The sequence below is a fragment of the Carlito syrichta genome, unplaced genomic scaffold, assembly GCF_000164805.1.
Source record: "Carlito syrichta isolate Samal-C Ts95f unplaced genomic scaffold, Tarsius_syrichta-2.0.1 Scaffold316060, whole genome shotgun sequence".
NCBI classification, from domain to species: domain Eukaryota; kingdom Metazoa; phylum Chordata; class Mammalia; order Primates; family Tarsiidae; genus Carlito; species Carlito syrichta.
In genome coordinates, this window is record NW_007260156.1 from 658293 (window position 1) to 681760 (window position 23468).

Genomic DNA, 23468 nt, shown 5'->3' on the forward strand with positions numbered 1-23468 from the left:
AAAAAAAAAAAAAAAAAAAGCCAAACATGGTGGCTCACGCCTGTAATCCCAGCACTTTGGGAGGACGAAAGGTATGCTCACTGTAAAAACATACCACATTTTCACAAATATGGCATATCTCCTGATATTCAAGTCTAATCAGACCAAAGTTAACTTTTTGACATTTTCCTTTCAATTTTATTATCTACACATATTGCAGTAATACATTACTCTGACTCTTCACTATGAAATGTAAAAAAAAAACAAACAAAAAAAACCCATCACATAGTATTATTTTAAAAGGTTATTTTTTAAAAATTATTTTAAATATGTGGGGTACAATTCAGGGTTATACAAATGTTCATTATGCAGGTACCCCGTTGATGAGGTGTGCCCGCCACCCCCACATCCCAGCAGTTTCCCACTACTACCAATCTCGCCCCTACCCTACCCTCCCCTAAAAGGCAAATTTTTAACAAGTACAATGTTATCCATCATATGACCATATTACAATTTAACAAGTCCTGTACTGCTAGACATCTGGGTGGTACTAATTTTTCTTTATAAAGCCCTATGACAGGCATTCTTCGAATATACATCTTTATATGCATTTTCAATTACTTCCTTAGATTAAGTTCCTTTGTGGTGGAGCTAAATAAAAACACAATGTGTTCATTTTACTGGATGTAAAAATTCTTCTTCTTAAGTATGTTTGGGGCACTGTTTTCCTTCCAAGTGTACCATGGTAAATTTGGAGAGTTAAAAAAGCAAATTGTATAAAGAAAACAATTGGGAAGTTCAGATAAGCTGCAGTATCTTAAAACTTTTTCAGTGAAGCAAGTCAACAAAAGAAACGTGAAATAGACTAAAAGAAATATAGAAACAGATATAGAGGATATAAACTATAACATAAAAAGTGCCTGACAACACAATTACCTGTCTGGTAAGACTCCAGCTGCTAGGAAGTAAAGCAAATACCCATATGAATGTATATACACATATTTATATACATATATTCCTCAACTCTCTCCAGGGAAAAAGCGATTTATAAAGAGAAACCTGTTATTATATGCCAGTACCTGAAGAAATGTTTTCTAGTAACTTTATAAAACACCTCAAGGTAATACAAATTTTGTAAAAAACACCTGATGGAAATCTTACCATAAAATAAAAGCCTATACTTAACATATGCTCCTATTCTGTCTAAACTCAGAGATGTGTTTGTGTACACACAGCCTCTCCCAGGAATAAAAATGGTCTGTACTTAATGTTGTCACTAAATGATTGCATAATTTAATTTCCTTGAATCCCATTAGTCTACGTGAAAGGAAAATAAAAAGTGGATAAAATTATTCAGTGTGAGCATATTTCATTTTATGTAAACCTGAGCAAAATTTATAAAATTACCACATATCAAATATAGCACTATATTTTTTCTTATGTCCTTTAGATAAAGAAAGCCTTAAAGAGAAGATGAATGAATAGTGTACAACATTCACAAACATTTATCAATCAGAAACAAGTCATAAGAACTGTCCATAAAATTTTAAAAATATGTCTTTTACAAACTACAACAAACTCTACAATTGACACTTTTCTTACAAAAACTTTGCAGGCCTAAAAAATGCTATAATATTTTTATTGCACATACCCCTGGGGGAGGTTCCCATGTTGGAAATGTAGATTCTTATTAAAACAACAGTAAATTTTTCTGATGGTCATGCCATTCTCATACTACCCTCACATCACAGACTACCTCTAAAGACTCTTTCCAGCAGATCTCTGAAGACTTACAGAGCTGCCCCACTGCCATACCTCTACTGAACTGCCTAATTTTCACCATTTCTTCTCCTAATATAGTAGTTTAATTCACTGAGTGACAGTCTTTTGCTATTTTGAGAAGTTTCCATTTTGAAACTTAAAAGTATTAGGTTTAAAGAAAAGTAAGTGGAAATGGATTTCAAATGCAAAAAATCTGACATTTGCCTAGAAAGTCAACTATCAATATCATATCTGAAGAAAAAATAACAGAAAAGCAACTTATGATTCTGTATAGAGGCAATGAAGCTGTAGAAATTTTAGAAATAATTCATGCCCCACCAGCACTCACCATGTCTGGATACTTAAAAAACCCAAAAGCAAAAAGTCTGGTACTTTTCATAGAATTTCACATATATTACTTATCAATGTCAACAAATCAGGAAGGCTGCTATTGTTTGAAGCAATTTTGTAAATTATCTAGAGCAAGATGGACAAACTAAATCCTATGGTGCAAATCCAGGTCACCAACTGTTATTTTTATAGCCAAAGAGCTAAGAATAATTTTTACATTTTTAAATGGTTATATAAGTATCTACATAATATCACTGATTTTGCCTCCTAGACCATAAGCCTTAAACTATTTATTATCTGTCTCTTTGTGAAAAGTATGCTGACCCCTGAGATCCTGGGAACCAGTGTGGAAAAGTATGGAAGAGAAAATTAATACAATTTATAATTAAACTATCAACTAATTGATTTAATTTGCTGTGAAGTTGCCTTGTAATCTCCTTCCATTTAATTATGATTCCCTAGAAATTTCACAGAACCAGAAAAGTTTGACAATCCTCTAGAGGTATTCTCAAAGTAAAAAACAAGTATATAATACAAGAATGACTATAGAACCACTAACCACACATCTATGGCAATAGCCAAAGAAATATTTTTCAGGAGGAAAGAATCATATAAAACCTTGGCCCCATGTATACATATGTAATACGTGTACATATGAATATATACATGTATGCATGTATCAGAAAGTCCTGAAACAGGTAGAATGGCAAATTCTAGTGTTCATAAAAACCTAAAATCACAAATGACAACAAAATCCAAAACGCAGTCACACATACAAAAAAAAAAACATGAGTTATGAAAAGCAAAGGCTGTATTTTTGTAAAAAAGAAGAAAAAAAAAGCTCAGATATAATGGAGATTACAAAAATGCTGAATTAACAAACAATCTTTGGGAGGCTTCATTTAAAATTCGAGGCTTATTAAACAGTCATGCAGGAAAAAAAATCGATACAACTGAAGAATCAGAATGCAGTGAATACCTTCAAACAACAATATTTGTACAATTTAACCCAAAGCAATTCAGAATATGCTTTCACATTTTTTAAAGAATCACTTTTATTGGATGGCTAATTAAAACTTACATAGACACTATGACCACTACTCAAGCTATTGCTAATTGTTCACTTTGAAAGAGGTTTCAGGGCCGGGCTCGGTGGCTTAGCCTGTAATCCCAGCGTTTTGGGAAGCCGAGGTGAGTGGATTGCCTGAGCCCCGGGTTCATGACCTGCCTGGGCAACTTGGCAAAACCTCATTTCTACAATAAATAAAAAAAAATTAACCGGGTGTGGTAGCGCATGCCTGAAGTTCCAGCTGCTTGGAAGCTGAGGCAGAAGGATCTCCAGAGTCCATCAGTTCGAGGCTGCAGTGGCCATGAGTGGCCACTGCACTCTCGTCTGGGTGACAGAGTGAGACTCCAACTCAAAAAAAAAAAGAAAGAGGTTTCAGGATACAGAGAGTACCAGTAGCAGCTATTCCCATCTCCATAGTCTTTATGTCATATTATTTCATAATACTCCCAATTGAGAACCACTTAAGTAGATAACCTCTAAGATTCATTCCAGTTCAAACATCTATAAGGATTTCAATATTTAAACATTAACTATTAATAAAACACTCAGAAAGTCTTTATTAAAAGATAAAGAAGTGAACCTGCAATGTTACCACATAGGAAGCACGATCTGATAACACTGTTCTAGGACTTTTCCTAATCAAAATAGCATCCAAATTCTCATCGGTGTGCTATATTGTGCTTCCGAAATTCTATGCATCTAGCAAAACTGTAAAGCTACAAAAGTTCCTTCAAAACAATTGTTCTTCTGTTCTTTAGTAACCAAGAAGCCCAGCCCCTGTCATTCACGTCACTACAGTCAGAACTGAGAATATCTTCAGGAAAGAATTCATGTTCACTTGGCTAGAATCAGACACTAAAAATGGGAATATTCACGAAGAACCACTTATCAGATCTATGTCACTGGCCCACTACAGAACTGCAAAAATCCAAATTTTACTGCTGATCATAGACAATGCACACACAAATAATAGTGAGCAAATAGATGAGTAACAAAATAAAAATAAAGGTGGGTTTCCTTGAGTCCCTAGAATTACCAGTTGCATAGGTTGCACAGTTAAGCTAAGACATGACTTCATGTAAATAGTCCCTACTCCAGATAACTAATCTTTTGCTAAACAGTCCAGAACACAAAACAAATACAAAAGAAATCAATTGTAAACTGAACACCATGCAAAAAAAATTACAATTTCATGAAGCTCATGAAAATGATGTTAAAGAGCCATTTCACTAAGTACAAAGCCATGGACATATTAGGATCTGAGTCAGACACAGTTAATAACTGAGAAAAAAATAAAAAAATATCCAAAAGTGAAATAAAGGATATATATATAACCAAATCATTTTCTGAAGGGAAAAATACACCCAAAAAATTATTTGTTTACTCTAAGATCTAGTGGATAATTATAGTTATTTATTTATTTATTTATTTATTGAGTTGGAGTCTCACTCTGTCGCCCAGACTGGAGTGCAGTGGCCACTCCTGGCCACCGCAGCCTCGACCTGCTGGGCTCTGGCGATCCTTCCGCCTCAGCCTTCCTAGTAGCTGGAACTACAGGCGCACGCTACCACGCCCGGCTAATTTTTGATTAATTGTAGAGATGAGGTCTCGCCTGCCCAGGCGGGTCTCGAACCCGTGGGCTCAGGCAATCCACTCACCTCAGTCTCCCAAAGGTGTGGGATTACAGGCTGAGCCACCCAGCCCAGCTTAAGCTCTAATTTTCTAAGTAGAATATCTTTCACCTACACTTTTTGAAATCTTGGTTTACTCTTGTAAGTAATTCACTCCAGGACAATTACCCGTAAATAAGAACGATTTCTACACAGGTGTACTCTGGAAAGTCTGAAACCTCTCTCAAAATAAGGCATTATTAATAGTTTGGTCTCTTCCAGACTGGGTAGAAAAGAAGCCATCAGTCATCTCTGGCTCACAGAAACAGTTTCAGAGAATGGCTACCAAAAGTCATTTTAACCATGGAAAGAAACTGCTTTTCAGGCTATAGAGGCAGGGTAGGAGCATGGAAAAGGATGACATTGCCAGGAACACAGAATAGTAAAGTTATATTTCCACTGAAAGAAAACATTCCATACCACTAAGGAATATGGCATCATAAAATATGGTAGCCAGAAAGAGTAACTTAGAGCAATCAGGAAAGACTAGCATGAAGGATCTAAAAGTATATAGGGAGAAGCCATAAGATGGCAACCCCTACCTACCCTACCCAACTTCTCATATTCTCTTTCTTGATCCAGTTTTCCTTTCCATATTCATCTCATTCTTTCAACAAACACTTGTAGGGTGAAAGAGGGAGGCTGGATGCCATCTTTTAAACCACTGGATCTACCATGCCCCAAATCAATCTACTCTTAGCTTCCTTGGATATGTGAGTTGTTGAATTAAGTTTATCCCAAAGTTGCCCCCTTGCACATTTTGGGTTTGACCTAGAGGTTTCTTTGTAACCCTTCACACAGTGAACTGCTACCTAACTGGATATGTAGACAAACTAACTTACTCTTGTGCCAATCACTGAGCTATGACCAATCAATCAAGTATGGCCAACTATTCAAACAGGGCTCAAGCAAGGCAAATAATGTGCTGTAGCCAATTTGGTTGCTTCTGTTTTCTATATCTCACTTTCCTTTCTGGGTCCATAAAACTTCGTCCATCATATGGCTGTGCTGGAGTCTCTGAGTCTACTCTGGTTCAGAAGGCTGCCGGATTCATGAACCATTCTTTGCTCATTTAAACAGTTAAATTTGATTTGTCTTAAGTTTTTTTTTTCTTTTAACAGATAATAAATACCATTTTTTGTTTAACCTAGTTTAAGTTAGATTCTGCCACTTAGAATGAGTTCTGACTAATAGAAGGATTAAATGCTACTCTACCATAAAAATTTTCCTAATCACTTCTGGTTGCACCTGATCTTAATCTCTTCTGAACGTCTGTAAGATTTTCTTTGTATCACTCACATTCTGCTACCTGTAATATTACTGAAATTCTTATCTTACCTCCCCTATCACACTAAGATAGAGTCTGTAAAAATAAATGGAATATTATTCACTTTTTATTCTACCTTACAGCACTTTCACATAGTAAAGGGCAGAATAAATGGATTAATGAGTACACGAGACAGATAGAGGAAGGTACTCAGTAACTCAGATTGGTTAATGAGGGTCTAAGCAGCGCAAGAGGAAGAAAAAGATGTCAGAGCTATAATGTAGGAAAAGTCAGCAAATGAACAAATGGTTAAATATGAAAAGTAAAAAAAGAGAAAAAAAGCAACATAGTATGGTCTGTGAGCTAATTAGAATCAAGAGGGCTAGGGCCATGTTTGTTACCAACTAGCTATTTCATTTTTCTTGGCTTTAGTTTCTTCAATCTTAACTAGGTCTTTTTCACTCAAGTTTCTTCCAGTGCTAATATTTTGTGAGGTTAGAGAATGTGGATCGATGAATATGAAATCGTATCCTTTCATAAGACTTAAGCTTAATAAAACATTGGAGAAAGTATGACTGCCTCATCCTTATGAAAAACTGTCAAATCAGATACTAAGCCATACAGTTGCCCCTTAGCCACAATTATAATCATTTTCATTATCTCATCTAGTGAAGGAATTTCAACTACAAATTAGAAATCTTTTGAAGGTAGAGTTTTATTGTGCTTTGATAGTATGAAATGGTGATTCTACATATTTTGCAACTCTAGGAGATTTCTGGATTACCATAAATTATAGTACAGGCAGTATCAAGTATACAAAAAAGTTTTCTTTGACATTTGGTTGTCTGAAGTGCTGAATATATAGGAAAAATGTGTACTTGGGTTTAAATTCACAGACAAACCCACAGAAACCTGTTTAACTCACAACAAAAGTGGAAATAAAACAAAGTAGCTGTTACCAGAGGGGCCCTTTAAATCCTGAGGTAGAGAAGAGAGGAGTTTAAGCAAAGACATTCCAGCAGCAGTGGAAGGACAATTGTTTATTTATAAGTCATATACTTGTAGGCAGACCTTTAACAAGTGTACTTGAACAATTAGATTCAACCTGTTAAATTAGCTAAGACACCTAAAATGAATTATTAAAAATATGTACAGATGGCCCTTCATATCTGTGGGTTCCCCATCTGTGCACTCAACCAACCACAAATTTAAAGTATTTGGGGGAGGAAATGGATGGTTGCATCTGTACTACACATATACAAGTTTTTATTTCCTTGTCATTATTCCCTAAACAATACAGGATAACAACTATTTACATAGCATTTACGTATTAGTTATTATAAGTAATCTGGAAATGATTTAAAGTATATGGAAGGGTGAATACAGGTTACATGCAATTACTACTCTAGTATTTTATAAAAGAGACTTGAACATCCATGGATTTTAGTATCCATGGAGAGGGATCCTGGAACCAATCCTCCACAGATACCAAGGGATGACTGTATAGCAAATCTACTAACATTATGCTGTTTTGCTTTTCAGAGAACTTTCATTTGTCTTTTATTCTTCTTCAAACAACCAGAAACATTTCCCAGCGTGTGCCCCCTGGAACACTAGTTCCCCAGAAGCTAAAAATGCTTTTTATAAAAAGACTTCTTAGGCCGGGCTCAGTGGCTCAGCCTATAATCCCAGAGCTTTGGGAGGCTGAGGTGAGTGGATTGCCTGAGCCTGTGGGTTCAAGACCCGCCTGGGCAACTTGGCGAGACTTCATCTCTACAATAAATAAAAGAAAATTAGCCGATTGTGGTAGCACGAGCCTGTAGTTCCAGCTACTTGGAAGGCTGAGGTGGAAGGATCGCTGGAGCCCAGCAGGTCGAGGCTGCGGTGGCTGGGAGCGTGCTACTGCACTCCAGTCTGGGTGACAGAATGAGACCCCAACTCAAAAAATAAAATAAAATAAATAAAAAATAAAAAGACTCCTTATACATCAGATGAATCTGGGATGTGATAGGTTAAACAAAGTTAAATAAGCTTTTTCTCTTGTCAGAGTCTTTAACATACCAAAGCACAACCTGAATCTCCAAGAGGGAACAGTTGATATACAAAGTTGTCCAAAATCTTTTCACTAGGGGAACTTTTTCTCAGGGTCCTCTTTCAAGACCAATGTCTTCATATTTATGGTTTAAGAAAATGCTGACCTACTAAAAACTCAGGAGTACTAAAAAGAACAAATGTCCTATATCCAATAGGGTGGCCTAATAGAAAGAACATTCAATTGAGAGTCAGAAGACATGAATTCTACAATCAGTTTTGCCATTTACTGACTCTGTGACCCCAGAAAAAGATCACTTTATTGCCCCATGCCTTAGTTTTATCCTTCGCAAAACAGCAATTATAATTTTAGATACACCCATTTTTCAGGGTTGAATAAAAGATCATGGAATTAAAAAATTCTAGAGCTGTAAAAGACCTTTGGTAAATATATTGCAAAATAGCAATTATAATTTTAGTTGCAAGCCTTTTCAGAGTTGAATAAAAAATTATAAAATTATAAAATTCTGGAGTGGCTAAAAGACCTTTGAGAATACCAAGTACTACCCCATCAGAAAGGTAAGGATAATTTTCAGGATCTAGATTAGAATCCATGTATCCTAGCTTTCAATCCTGTATTTTTTTCACCTATACGTGTTACTACTCTCACTCTTTAAAATAAAAATATTAACAAACCATCTCTAGAGACAAAATAGGGTCTCAGAAAAAAGTACAACTGAAGTTCGTAGGAAAAAAGAAGAGGCTGAACGTGAGTTCTACCGTCTGGCTCTCCTCCGTCTGGCTCTCCTCCGCTGCCACCATGAGCTTCACCACTCGCTCCACCACCTACTCCTCCAACTAGCGGTCCCTGGGCTCCATCCCGCCACCCAGCCTGCGGCCCACCAGCGGCACGGCCAGCGTCTATGCAGGCGCCGGGGGCTCGGGTTCCTGGATCTCTGTGTCCCACTCCACCAGTTTCCGGGGTGGCTAGGGGTCCGGGGGCCTGGCCACGGGGATGGCCGGGAGTCTGGGGGGCAACCAGAGTGAGAAGGAGACCATGCAAGAGCTGAATGACCGCCTGGCCTCCTACCTGGAGAGGGTGAGGAGCCTGGAGACCGAGAACCGGAAGCTGGAGAGCAAAATCCGGGAACACCTGGAGAAGAAGGGACCCCAGGTCAGAGACTGGGGACATTACTTCAAGACCATCGAGGACCTGAGGGCTCAGATCTTTGCAACTTCTGTGGACAATGCCCGCATCGTTCTGCAGATAGACAATGCCCGTCTTGCTGTTGATGACTTTAGAGTTAAGTATGAGACAGAGCTGGCCATGCGCCAGTCCGTGGAGAGCAACATCCATGGGCTCCGCAAGGTCATCGATGACACCAATGTCACCCGGCTGCAGCTGGAGACAGAGATCGAGGCCCTCAAGGAAGAGCTGCTCTTCATGAAGAAGAACCATGAGGAGGAAGTAAAAGGCCTACAAGCCCAGATTGCCAGCTCTGAGTTGACTGTGGAGGTAGATGCCCCCAAATCTCAGGACCTCAGCAAGATCATGGCAGACATCCGGGCCCAGTATGATGAGCTGGCTCAGAAGAACCAAGAGGAACTGGACAAGTACTGGTCCCAGCAGACTGAGGAGAGCACCACAGTGGTCACCACGCAGTCTGCTGAGATTGGAGCTGCCGAGGTGACACTCACGGAGCTGAAATGTACAGCATAGTCCTTGGAGATTTACCTGCACTCCATGAAGGCCAGCTTGGAGAACAGCCTGAGAGAAGTGGAGACCTGCTACGACATGCAGATGGAGCAGCTCAATGGTACCCTGCTGCACCTGGAGTCTGAGCTGGCACAGACCCGGACAGAGGGCCAGCGCCAGGCCCAAGAGTACGAGTCCCTACTGAACATCAAGGTCAAGCTGGAGGCTGAGATAGCCACCTACCACCGCCTACTAGAAGACGGAGAGGGCTTCAGTCTCAGTGATGGCCTGGACAGCAGCAGCTCCATCCAGACCATCCAAAAGACCACCTGCAAGATAGTGGACGGCAAATTGGTGTCTGAGACCAATGACACCAAAGTTCTGAGGCATTGAGGCGGCAGGAACAGGAAGCAGGAAGTCAATAAAAAGTTCAGAGGTCAAAAAAAAAAAAAGAAAAGAAAACTGAAGGTAATCTTACATCTTACGTCTTCCATTTATAATGCACACACCCTAAAATAAGTAAAGCTAGCTAAACATGGAGAGGTAGAAAGACAATAGTAATGTATTCCACAATCACTTGGGGATGGAAAGTAGGCAATTCTGTGCAATCATTAACTTCTATGTTCAATTAGCAAACTGGTCATATCGTCACCAAAAATATCACTAACCACTACCAGGTAAAGGAAAACAAATTTTACTAAAATTAACAAGAAGCTCAAGAGTGGACAAATAGACCAAAGCTGGAAAAGGCTGAGATAGACAAGGCTATTTGGTGATAGTACTGTGATTCATTGCTATAGTTAAAGCTTTGAACAAAGTTTTAATATTATAGAGTACAGGATTGTTTGATGGCAATTACCCAGCGATGTACCAAAAGGATGTATTTATTTAACTTGCAATATAAGAAAAGCTATCTTTTCATACTGACAAATCAACAGAATAATTCTGCAATTCATAAAAAGAAACACTAACCGATCTCAGCTTAATAGCTTTAGGTCCTGTGTAAAACACTTCAAAATATCTAAATGAATATAGAAATACACTTTCTGTGACAAATTGTTCATTATTGAGTCATTATCAACTCTTGTTAGACAAAATTTCTCATTTTTGCAATGTACAAAATCATTAAAGTGTTTGAAAGCTCTACCAGGGATGACAGCGGCACTTTATAATCCACATTTCTTCAGGCAAATGGTTGAACATAATACTCAAAATAACAACACTCCCTAGACATACAATCCCTCCCCCACTTAATGGTGGTTTTATATGTTGACAGCAGTGATGAAATATGTTACTGCTTTCCAATTAGCTTTAACTGTTTCTGAGTATTCATCATTCAGAGTACCATTCTCAACTGTTACCTGTTGCGATGATTAGGTATCAACAGTTGCAAATGCTTCTAATGACTGCCATACACATCTCAGCAAAGCTTTTACAATTTAGGTTTTTCAGTCAGAAACTCCCTTAAATGATCAACTAGAAAACTGAATCTATCACTGTAATTCCACCTTACTGCTATAAACACACATTTTTGGTTCAATTGCTTCAGCTCATATCAAGTTGGACTGCCTGTTGTATAGAATTGTAGTACAATAAGAGAGATTCAATTCCAAAAGCAAGCTATTGTAATGCAGATTGTTTAGATTAATAGATTGAGGTGCCTCACATCATTTTTACTGAAAATAAAGGGAAAGAAGTGTAGTAAATCACATATTACCAGTGACCAGTGAATTTCTTTTGAACATATCTTCCTAATCATTTCAGGGTAATATCTCCCTCCTTAATATGTAAATAAACATTTTAAAACTGGGTAGCTAAAATTCACAAGGAAAATGTATGGTTTGTATATTTGCATCTGCTACAAAGTAGTACCTATACAATGTAGTTCAAAAGAATGCAGATTGCTTTTCATTGGAACCATGAAAAGAGTGATCTGCTTACAAATATAGAGATATTTTACTTAAAGACTTATTTTAGATGTTAATTTTATAAAATAGTTGTATGGACAACTATTAGAGTGATTCTAATAATCATCTGAAAGCTGAAAGCAACAAGCACATGCTTATAATTGCTCCAATTGAGAAAATGTTACCTCAAACAGAATTACAGAAATATTTTTAGTCAACAGCTGCTCAGAGCAAGTGAATGACATGCATACCTCTTAGAATTCATTTAATTCCCACACTTGTCCCCCACAATTTTAAGAGCCACCTTGGTTCAAAGCTGTGCTAATAACGATGCAATTCCACTGGCCCTAAAAGTCATCTCTGTTAGTGAAAAATAAAGGTAAGAGAATAAATACAAAAAGGGACATTTCTGATTTTTCACAATTCAGAGCTATAGTTGCAATTAAGAAAGCTTAAACTGGATATAGTGACTTATGCCTATAATCCCAGCACTTTGAGAGGCGGAGGCAAGAAGACTGCCTGACCCCTGGAGTTCAAGACCAGCCTGGGTAACTTGGCAAGACCTTATCTCTACAATTAATCAAAAAATTGGCTAGGCATGGTAGTACATGCCTGTAGTTCCAGCTACTTGGAAGGCTGAGGCGGTAGGATTGCCCAGACCCAGCAGTTTGAGGTTGTGGAGTCGTGAGCATGAGGCACTGTACTCCAGTCTGGGCAACAGAGTGAGTCTCCAACACACCAGCCACCCCCCTTACCGCCCTCCACCACACACACACAAAGAAAGCTTAGTTTAGGCCAGGCATAGTGGCACACACCTGTAATCCTAGCTCTTTGAGAGGCCAAGGTGGAAGGATCAATTTAGTCCAGGAGTTTGAGACCAGCCTGGACAATACAGCGAGACCTCTTCTCTACAAAAAAATTAAAAAATTAGCAAAGGGAAATTAGTCAGGGGGGGGTGGTGTATGCCTATAGTTCCAGCTATTCTGGAGGTTTAGGTGGGAGGATCGCTTGAGACCAGGAGGTTGAAGCTGCAGTGAGGCATGATTGTGTCACTGCACTCCAGCCTGGACGGCAGTGTAAGACCCTGACTCAATTTTTAAAAAAGAAAGAAAGCCGGGCTCAGTGGCTCAGCCTGTAATCCCGCACCTTTGGGAGACTGAGGTGATTGGATTGCCTGAGCCCGCGGGTTCAAGACCCGCCTGGGCAGCGAGACCTCATCTCTATAATAAATAAAAAAATCAGCCGGGCGTGGTAACGCATGCCTGTAATTCCGGCTACTTAGAAGGCTGAGGCAGAAGAATCGCCAGAGCCCAGCAGGTCGAGGTTGCGGTGGCTAGAAGCAGCCACTGCACTCCAGTCTGGGCAACAGAGTGAGACTTCAACTCAAAAAAAAAAAAAGAAAAGAAAGAAAAAGAAGAATGCTTAGTTTGGTCAAAATTATAAAACACTGATTTTATCTTGTCCTACTACACTTAGCATAAATTAAATCCTATTTGGGGCCGGGCCTGGTGGCTCAGCCTGTAATCCCAGCACTTTGGGAGGCCGAGGTGAGTGGATTGCCTGAGTTCGCGGGTTCGAGACCCACCTGGGCAAATTGACGAGACCTCATCTCTACAATAAATAAAAAATTAGCCAGGTGTGGTGGCGTGCGCCTGTAGTTCCAGCTGAGGTGGAAGGCTGAGGTGGAAGGATTGCCAGAGTCCAGCAGGTCGAAGCTGCAGTGGTTGGGAGTGACCACTGCACTCCAGTCTGAGTGACAGAGTGAGATTCCAACGCAAAAAAAAAAAAAAAATCCTATTTGGGACAAAGTTATAATGAAAAAGAAAAGTATCCTAGAGTGTCACATCTATTTTACTTTCGTGATAAGCTCAATAAAAATCTTTAGAAAGAAGTTACAAAGCTTTCCCTAGCCAAACAATTGTTTTATTCTAAATTTAACTGACTTTTATTTTTTATGTTTATAAAGACATTTAATATCATGATTTTCAGTTTGCATTTAAGTTGAAACAAATTGCAATTTTAAACACAAGTTTTATTGCTGATTAGATGTTTTTACTCTTGTGTTTTTACTCTTGTGTCTTATTCTATGGTCTAGCTTTACACTGCTGACTGCCTTAGGCAAAATCCACACTATCAGATTCATTCTCCTCAACACTACAGAGGATAAGAGAAACAAAGACTGTGTAAAGCAACAACATTTATAAAGAAATTACAGATCACCAGCATTCTGGATTGGAGTAATCCACTTAGATTATCATGGCTGTGTCTTAAAAAGACAATTCTAAGATCACAAAATAGGTCACATCCTTAAGACTAGAATAAGTAATGAAATCAATGTCAATTACACAGACCTTCCGTATTTACATGACACCAACTACAATCAGTAAAACAGATTAAATAAAGTTTTTGTAATGTGCTCAGTTCCAGCATAAACAAGGAAAAAAAAAATCCTAAAACAGATTATTTTGAATCAGGTTGTGCAGAAAGGTAAGGTAATAACAGAAAGGAAGGAAGAAAGGAAGGGAAGGACGGAGGGAGGGAGGGAGGGAGGGAAGATAAGAATGGTGTCCAAACTGGAGGGAAAAGTTTGAGTTTATCATTTCACTTAACAGCACTATAAACTTTCATTTGAGACAGAAAAGAGGAAGGAAGGGAGCAATGTTCTGCAGGGGGTAGGGAAGACAGAATGACTAGCCATAAAATTTCTGCCAAAAATATAAACATCATGTTTAGGTAGTTTATACCCTTCTTAATGCAACTTCACTTTTGCAGACCAAAATTTTAAAAGTCCCCAATATAAAGCCAACCTGCTAAAAACAAATTCTGCAACATCTAAACGTACTAGTAAGGTTTAATCAAGTTGTGCCAAAAGAAATACTATCAAATGTAGGTAAAATATGTCTGAAAATCACTGCTATGTCTTATTTTGAATTACCACATACATAACTGTTAAGACAAATAGCAAATCGCCAATACCCTGGAAACAACACCTTTCTGCCCCCAGAAAACATGTAATGCTTGAGGTTCCAAAGACACTGCCAAAACTGACATTGAAAACATTGCTGCTTTTTTTTTTGGACACCAATAACATTAATGTTCCAAGAAAAAGTCCCAAATTCTGGACGCTTTCTCAAGCTGAACTGAACAAGGAAGTCCTGGATGCCCCTAGAAACTCAGTAATTTTTTTCTAGATACTTACGTGTCCTTCCTAGACAAGGGGATAAAAAATACCTCAGACCAAAGAGGCTTTGAGAAGACTACTTGCAGACAATTACCAACTTACCCATCAGATTTGAGTTCATGAAAGGTGTTGGGGACAAGCCTTCATGGGCCCCTAATCGACTGTCATTCAAGTGATCACTGTAATGAGGACTGTCTGTAAAACCCTAGGGGGGAAAAAAAAGACCAGAGTATTAAAGAGATTATCTGGCAGTCCTGATAATTGAGTATAATGACACTCACCTAATTAATATTAAGACTTACAAATGTCATTCCTACGAAAATTTCTAATTCATTATTTGAAAAACTAAACAGTAAAAGTACTCCTTCTATTTCTTTTAGGATTTTACAGTTAAAAAACATTAGCATTATCAATCCTAAAGAAAAGTAAGTTTTTGTAAAGAAAAACCAACACATGTTTTCAAAGTATCAGCTATTCTGGTGGGATGGGAGAGCTATAAAAATTCTATAAATTATTACTAAAATTAATTCCAAGATCTCTTTATGTCTAAAAGGAAAATTCTATGATCATTAAAAAAAAGAACTAGGAAAATATATCTCCGAATTGTAATGAATTAGTTAAATGGTTACCTCTATCTTCCTATTCTTTCTCTCCCCCCATGTCCTATACCAAAAGGGTCCATAAAGGGTTAGGTAATTACAAGTTTGCCTAAAATGCTAAAAATAATCTGCAGTCAATATACTGGAAGTGAATCCTTTCCTAAATGGCAAACAAATGTTTAATAAAAAAGGTCTGTTTATATTCATTTAAAAAAATTTTTTTTTTTCCTGAGTTGGAGTCTCACTGTAGCCCAGACTGGAGTGCAGTGGCCACTCCTGGCCACCGCAGCCTCGACCTGCTGGGCTCCGGTGATCCTTCCGCCTCAGCCTTCCAAGTAGCTGGAACTACAGGCGTGCGCTTCCATGATCGGATGATTTTTTGATTTATCGTAGAGATGAGGTCTCGCTGCCCAGGCGGGTCTCGAACCCGCGGGCTCAGGCAACCCACTCAACCTCAGCCTCCCAAAGGCGCAGGATTACAGGCTGAGTCACTGAGCCCAGCTCATTTTAATACTATTGTAGTATAATAATATAAACTTCTATGAAAACTGAGCCATGTAAAAAGGAAACACTTATTAAAAATAGCAGACTTAAATTCTTAAGTCTGAAAAATGAAACAGCAAACGTTATGAAAACAATAATGTCAATGCTATTACTTCACAATAGCTGTTATAAATGTTGCAAAACCTCAGTGGATTAAAAACAGTCCTAGCTCTCAGACTTTTACACACCCTAAGTATATTACCACCTCCAAAATTATATTGTTTCCAAAAAAGGCTTTGAACTCTATTAATTAAAACTGCAGGTGATACCTATCCTTCTGCCAATTTAAAACCATCTTAGTAAAGACAAAAAACTTACAAGAGGCCCAAGTAAGTGAAAAAAAACTCCCCTGGCTCACAGAAACCACCCAGAACCCCCTGGGACTATAAAATTATCAATCACTGAACATTTATCATTACCCAGATTGCAGGCTAACATTCAAGAAGACATTAATGGGGCTGAAATAGGCCTCACTATCTTAGAAAGCGTGCTGTCAGTTCAACCAAAGGGCTAGGAACCAAGGGCTAAATAACTGTCAAATCATTACAATTGCTTATGGATGTGTGTCACAAATCCTTCTGCTGTTCTGTTTTAGAACTAATCTTCTGGGAGTGCTAACTCCCAAATGAATCTTTGTTTCATTTTTATCTACTTTAGAATCACTGATACACATGTGATAGACATTCAAGAAAAATCTGGGTGACATTTACAACTTGGTTATAACCACAAGGGTATCCTCTGGTAACCACACCATCGTCCTGTCTGTCATAGACACATGCAGCAGAAGCTATATACAAAATAGAATGGTTCCTAGCTCAGGTCACTCCACAGAGTTTACTTTTATTCCTTAAAATGAACACTGTTAAAAGTGTTAAGTGACATACCACTATGTCACATACATCTGGGTGTTCTCTCTGCCACCCCCTTCCCACTGCCATTCTTAGGCACACAGACAAAACAAGGCATCAAAATCTATAAAAACAATCATTGAAAAACTGTATTACTTTGGAAAAATGCTAATTGAAATGTGTTTGTAGCTCAGTCATATTGTTCACACTACACATGAATGCTAAAGGATAAAGATTAACTTTGTATGCTCTCAATTGTTTTCATTCTTGAAGTGCAATAAATTAACTTTTTACCTTCACAACTATAAAAACTAAAACTTTGACGTTTTTAAAAAACTACTTCCTAGAAAACACCAATATACAAATATCAAATATACCTAAGTTTTAGATACATACTTATAGTACTGCTAAATTATTATACACACACAGTTTATTAACTTTATAAACCACATGTTGCACCATTTATCAAGCTAATCTAACATTTCTCTGTCTCCAGACTACACAGAGAACAATTATTTTATTGTACAAAGATAATGGTAAATACTGACCTTTCTCCATGTGCACTCATATTACAGGACACAGTATAGAATTTGCTACTAGGTTATTTCCCATCATAAATTTTCCCCATACTATCCCACTAATAAAATTGGGGACTGTCATATTGTACCCACAATAAGAATCCATGAATTTTTTTCGATAAATACAAGCAAGACTTGGATATGAACCCTCAAATTCTATTTATTCATATATTATATAAATACAGTTAATCTACATGTCAAATATCAGTAATGCATAATTTTTCTCATTTAAGATAAAAATTTAATAGAAATTTAAATATTTTCCCCAACATCTTAAAGGTTCAACTTAGTCAATACAATTTTCTTTAAAAGTCCCTACCCAAGAGGCAAGAAAGGAATAGTTATTCATCTGCAGGTGCATACTGGTGGTGAAGGAAGGAGCAAAAAACTGTACTTACAAATGTTTGTCATAGTTTTAGATCTAATACAACTTTACACCAAAGTTTCACTTCAGAGATTGGGAGTGATTACTGTTTAGGATTATTCTTGCCATTGCTTCCACACAGTAGTAGTAATAGCTATCCAAAATATAGCTTTTGGTAAAACAAGATAAATAGGTATAATTTACAAACATATAACTAAGATTACCACAGGTCATATGCTTAAGATCGGTTCTAAAAATGTTAATATATCATCTAGCTATATGATAACTACAGCAGTGCTTGGCAAACTTCAATGTTCATATCAATCAACTAGAGAGCTTGCTAAAATGTAGATTAACATGCCTAAGGTCTGGGGTGGGGCTGGAGATTCTGCATATTAACAAACAGGTGATGTTGATGCTGCTGGTGCATGAACTACATTTCTAGCAGCAAGAACTTGGACAATCTGGAAATAAAGATCTCTATCATATATAAAGAGGGAAATACTCAGGCACTCCCCCACTAGAACATATTAAAGCACCAGAAGTTTCTAGGTAAGTATAAATTAGAAAGAAATCCAAAGTTCCAAAAAATCTAAAGTAATTAAAATAACAAAATATTTTTACTTTATGTATAAATGTATGTATTCATCATGTAGTTGTTAGTAGAAGGTAGCTGTCAAACAGAGCCTCAATGAAAGAAATAGGCTAGCTGACCAGGAGTTTAAACAGCACCCTCTTCAACTACCACAAAGAGTTAAGACAATGAACATGGCTGCTCAGAATTAGAAAAGGGAAAAGAGAGCCGGTCTAGGTGGCTCACCCTGTAATCCCGTGCTCTGGGAGGCTGAAGTGAGTGGATTGCCTGAGCCCGCGGGTTCGAGACCTGCCTGGGCAAGCAAGACCTCATCTCCACAATAAATCAAAAATCAGCCGGGCGTGGTAGCGCATGCCTGTAGTTCCAGCTACTTGGAAGGCTGAGGCGGAAAGGATCGTCGGAGACCAGCAGGTCGAGGCTGCAGTGGCCGGGAGTGGCCACTACACTCCAGTCTGGGCAACAGTGAGACTCCAACTCAAAAAAAAAAAGTAAAGAAAGAAAAGGGAAAAGAGAAAAATGCCATAACCCAGAGCAGTCATGGAACAGACAGAATGGCAGAAAACAAAGCAAAATAATGCAGTAACTTGAAACGGGCTGGAGAACACAAGGGATAGGTAATTAGCCTAAGGTAGTAGTTGGAGTGACAAGAAAGGACCAAGCAAACAATGATATAGATGAAGAAATACAAAAAAATTTTTTTTTCTTTAATTAGCCAGGTGTGGTGGGGCACACTCGTAGTCCAGCCACTTGGAAGGTTGAGGTAGAAGGATCCCCTGAGCCCAGCCGGATGAGGATGTGGTGGCCATAAGCATGCCACTGCACTCCAGCTTGAGCAACACAGTAAGACCCTGACTCAAAAAAAAAAATATTAACAAATACCTCTTTAAAGATGACTATTCCTGAATTTTTTAATTTTTAAAAATGTTACATATAAAGTGCTAGCATGGTTTCTTTCACTAGGTAAATGCCTTAATGGATAATCCATTGAAGGAAGATCACTTAGTTCAACTTAATGAAACTTATATCCTTTGTGTACCAATGGGAACACTGGGCAGTACATAAGGAGGTCATATTTCCAGATAAAACTGTGCCAGTTTGAGCAGACACAACAAGAGACAGAACACTGGTTTGATGTCCATGAAGGGTCAAGAAGAGCTGCTAGTGACCCATCTTACTCTCAGGAGTGCAACAAGGCAAAAGGATATTCCCATATTATGATAAAAATGAAAAGCACCCAAGAGATTATAAAATCAAGTATAAATTGATATACTTAGAGATTACAAAAACCATTCAAGTACATATTTAAAATCTGTCTAAATTACAATTTGTGAACCTTAAAGAGTTTCATCTATGAGTGCATAATACTTCAGAAAAGTTTTGATGTCAGCTGGGCTCAGTGGCTCAGTCTGTAAACCCGCGCCTTTGGGAGGCTAAGGTGAGTGGATTGCCTGAGCCCACCGGTTCGAGACCCGCCTGGGCAACTTGGCGAGACCTCATCTCTACAATAAATCAAAAATCAGCCGGGCATGGTAGCGTGTGCCTGTAGTTCCGGCTACTCGGAAGGCTGAGGCGGAAGGATAGCTGCAGCCCAGCAGGTCGAGGTCCCGGCCACCGCACTCCAGTCTGGGTGACAGAGTAAGACTCCAACTCAAAAAGAAAAAAAAAGTTTTGATGTCATAAAAGATGCATTCCACATTTTTCCCTACGTTCATTTTGTGGTGTGAGGATTTGGAGATGTTAATCCCTGCTACAGTATTATAATAGACCTGTAATGATATGTTCAAAACTGCTTCCATTTTAAATTAGTCTACTCAGTACATACTCAATCAAAACTTTTGTTTTATTTTTTTAAAAAAAGAACCTACTAGCATTTATATAATAATTCTCTCCTCTGGTTTGACACGTCAAAAATATAATAACTTTTTGGTTTGGTTAATTTTTCAAATAGCTCACTTAAAAAATGTATTTTGGCCAGGCGTGGTGGCTCAAGCCTGTAATCCCAGCACTCTGGAAGGCCAAGGTAAGAGGACTGCCTGAGCCCACGGGTTTCAAGATCAGCTTGGGCAACTTGGTGAGTCCTCATCCCTATAATAAATCAAAAAAATCAGCAGGGCATGATAGCACGTACATGTAGTTCTGACAACTTAGAAGGCTGAGGTGGACAGATTGCCTGAGCCCAGCAGGTCAACACTGGGATGGCCGTGAGCATGCTACTACACTCCAGCCTGGGCAATGGAGTGGAACTTTGACTCAAAAAAAAAAAAAAAATGTATTTTACCCAACCTATAAATAAAGTATAATTATCAGGCCGGGAGAGGTGGCTCACACCTGTAATCCAAGCACTTTGGGAGGTCAAGGCGAGAGGACTATCTGAGCCCAGGGGTACAAGACCAGTCTGTGCAACTTGAAATGGGCTCAACTTTACAATAAATAAAAAATTAGCCAGTCATGGTGCTCGCCTGTAGTCCCAGCTACTTGGAAGACTGAGATGGGAGGTTCACCTGAGTCCAGCAAGTTGAGGCAGTGGTGGCTGTGAGCATGCCTCCAGCCTGCCAACAGAGTGAGAGTCTGACTCAAAACAAAAAGGAAAAAAAAAGTATACTCATCAGAGGACCTTCCCAAGCCCAGAAAAGACCTACGGTTTTCCAAATTTATGCTATTTCTCTGTATGAAAACAGGGTCTTGGCTGGGCACAGTGCTTCACTCCTGTAATACCAGCATTTTGGGAGGCTGACAGGGAGGATTGCTTGAACCCAGGAGTTCAAGACCAGCTGGGCAACATGGCAAGACCTCGTCTCCACAAAATATACAAAATTAGCTGGGTATAGTGGTGCACCTGTAGTCCCAGCTACTCAAGAGGCTGAAGCAGGAGGAGGACCCCTTTGAGTTCAGGAGCTGGAAGCTGCGATGAGCTGTGATCCTGCCACTGCACTCCCACCTGGGCAACACAGCAAGACCCTGACTCAAAAAAGAAAGAAAAATATGTCTAATATCATTTTAAAATATCTTAATTATTTTCAATAGCTATGCTTTAATAAGCAGAAAAAAATGGTCTTTCAAAAAGGCTTGCTTTTTCAAAAAAGCTTTCTCTGACCCTAACAAGACCAAATCAGATGAGTTCATCCTGTGTTCCAACAGCAGTATTTCCAGCACAGTACTGCTCATACTTATTAAAATTGCCTATTTGACTAACCATTTAAATTATCCATAATTATCTGTTATAATTGTACAGCACAGTATAGTGGATAAATGTGGAATTTTGGGAAGCAGACTGGCAGATGTGAATTCTATCTTTGACATACTAGCTGTATGACTTGGGACAAATTAATCTTTCTTGTCTCAGTTTCCTTATCTGTAAAACAGATTGTAAGTCAAAAATAAAATCCTAAGTCTCCCTGACCAACTGAATAGACCCTGTCTGGGCCAAGGGGACCCCAGAGAAATCTGAAAAGCTGAATTCCCAGAAAAGGTAGGCGGAGAGATCTGACATACCTTCTTATATCCATTCCTTTTGGAGTTTAGGCATAACTGACCAGCATTAACATTAAAATAAAGATCTTAAGACTAAATTAGCTGGGCGTGGTAGAGCATACCTGTAGTTCCAGCTACTTGGAAGGCTGAGGTGGAAGGATCTCCGGAGCCCAGCAGGTCCCCAGCAGGTCGAGGCCGCGTTGGCCGGGAGCAGCCACTGCACTCCAGTCTGGGTGACGGAGTGAGACTCCAACTCAAAAAAAAAGATCTTAAGACTGACAAAAGACTCTTTGTGGCAGTAGGGTACCAAATTCCAACCTGGAACTGGCATAGCATCATATGACAGATAGTGGACCAAGAAGGGAATCAAAATATCTCACCCCAAAATGTATTTATTTGACATATTTTGAAATGGTACTGCAAAGCTGGGGGAAATCTGCATCTGTAGAGACTCTTCATTAAGACAGCCAGGCCTTTCCCAAATCTAGAAGGGATTAACTAAGAGTCTGAAACCTTTTAAGGTCCAAAAAAGAAAGATTAACCACTTACTCTCTCTGAAGGCTACTCCCCTTATTTTAACTCAAGCATTTCTTTCTACTAACTTTAATTCTTTTTTTTTTTTTTTTTTGAGTTGGAGTTTCACTCTGTCATCCAGGCTAGAGAGCAGTGGAACGCTCACAGCCACTGCAGCTATGACCTGCTGGGCTCAGGTGATCCTTTCACCTCAGCCTTCCAAGTAGCTGGAACTACAGACATGCACCACCATGCCCAGCTAAATTTTTCATTTATTGTAGACGTGAGGTCTAGCCAACAAGATCAAATCAGATGAGTCTCAGACTGGTCTCAAACCTCTTGTCTTCGCCTCCCAAAGTGCTGCGATTACAAGCATGAGCCACTGCACCCAGCAACTTCAAGTCTTTAGACAAAAATAGACGTTTTCAACCAACTGCCAATCAGAAAAATCTTTGAATCTACCAAGGACCTGTAAGCTCTCACACCACCACCCCCCACTTCGAGACCTCCTACCTTTTTGAATGGAAACCAATATATTAATGTATATCTTTGCCTTTAACCTCTTTCTAAAATGTATAAAAACCAAACTGTCGCCCGACCATCTTGGGCACACTTTCTCAGGATCTCTTGAGCTATTCCTCAGGCTATGGCTACTCATACTGGTTCAAAATAAATCTCTTGAGATAGTTTGCAGAGTTGATTTCTGTCAACAAAATGCTAATAATACTACCTTTACCTCACAGGTTGTTGCAAAAGGATTAAATGGGTTAACATATGTAGCGTATGGAAAAGCTACTGGCACAAAGTAAGAATACAATAAATGCGAGTCATTATTATTACTGTCCCATTTAGAGACTGTTACATCTTACAAATTATGAGCGCAGAGACCATGTCTATTTTTTTTTCACAATTACATCCTCAGAAGGATGTTTGACACATATATAGCAAGTGTTCAACAAATGAGAGGAATAGGAGGAGGTTTCAGTTGCGAAATCTTTTAAAAATGCTGAGGGTTTTATATTCCATAAATATTCAGTTTCTCCAC

The 23468-nt window shown here is 38.7% G+C and overlaps 1 protein-coding gene and 1 pseudogene across 5 annotated transcripts in view; one reads left to right on the forward strand and one right to left on the reverse strand.

Moving 5' to 3' along the window:
- TCF12 (transcription factor 12) overlaps positions 1-23468 on the reverse strand; it is a 402148-nt gene that overhangs the window by 198766 nt on the left and 179914 nt on the right. For all 4 annotated transcript variants that reach the window (XM_008073760.2, XM_008073759.2, XM_021706851.1 and 1 more), the window contains exon 3: positions 15015-15117. In XM_008073760.2, the coding sequence (XP_008071951.1) occupies positions 15015-15117 (103 nt within the window). The remainder of the gene's footprint in view (positions 1-15014; positions 15118-23468) is intronic.
- On the forward strand, positions 8949-10217 carry LOC103276356 (annotated as a pseudogene). Its single transcript, XR_002481305.1, has one exon. The product of XR_002481305.1 is annotated as a keratin, type I cytoskeletal 18 pseudogene (transcript).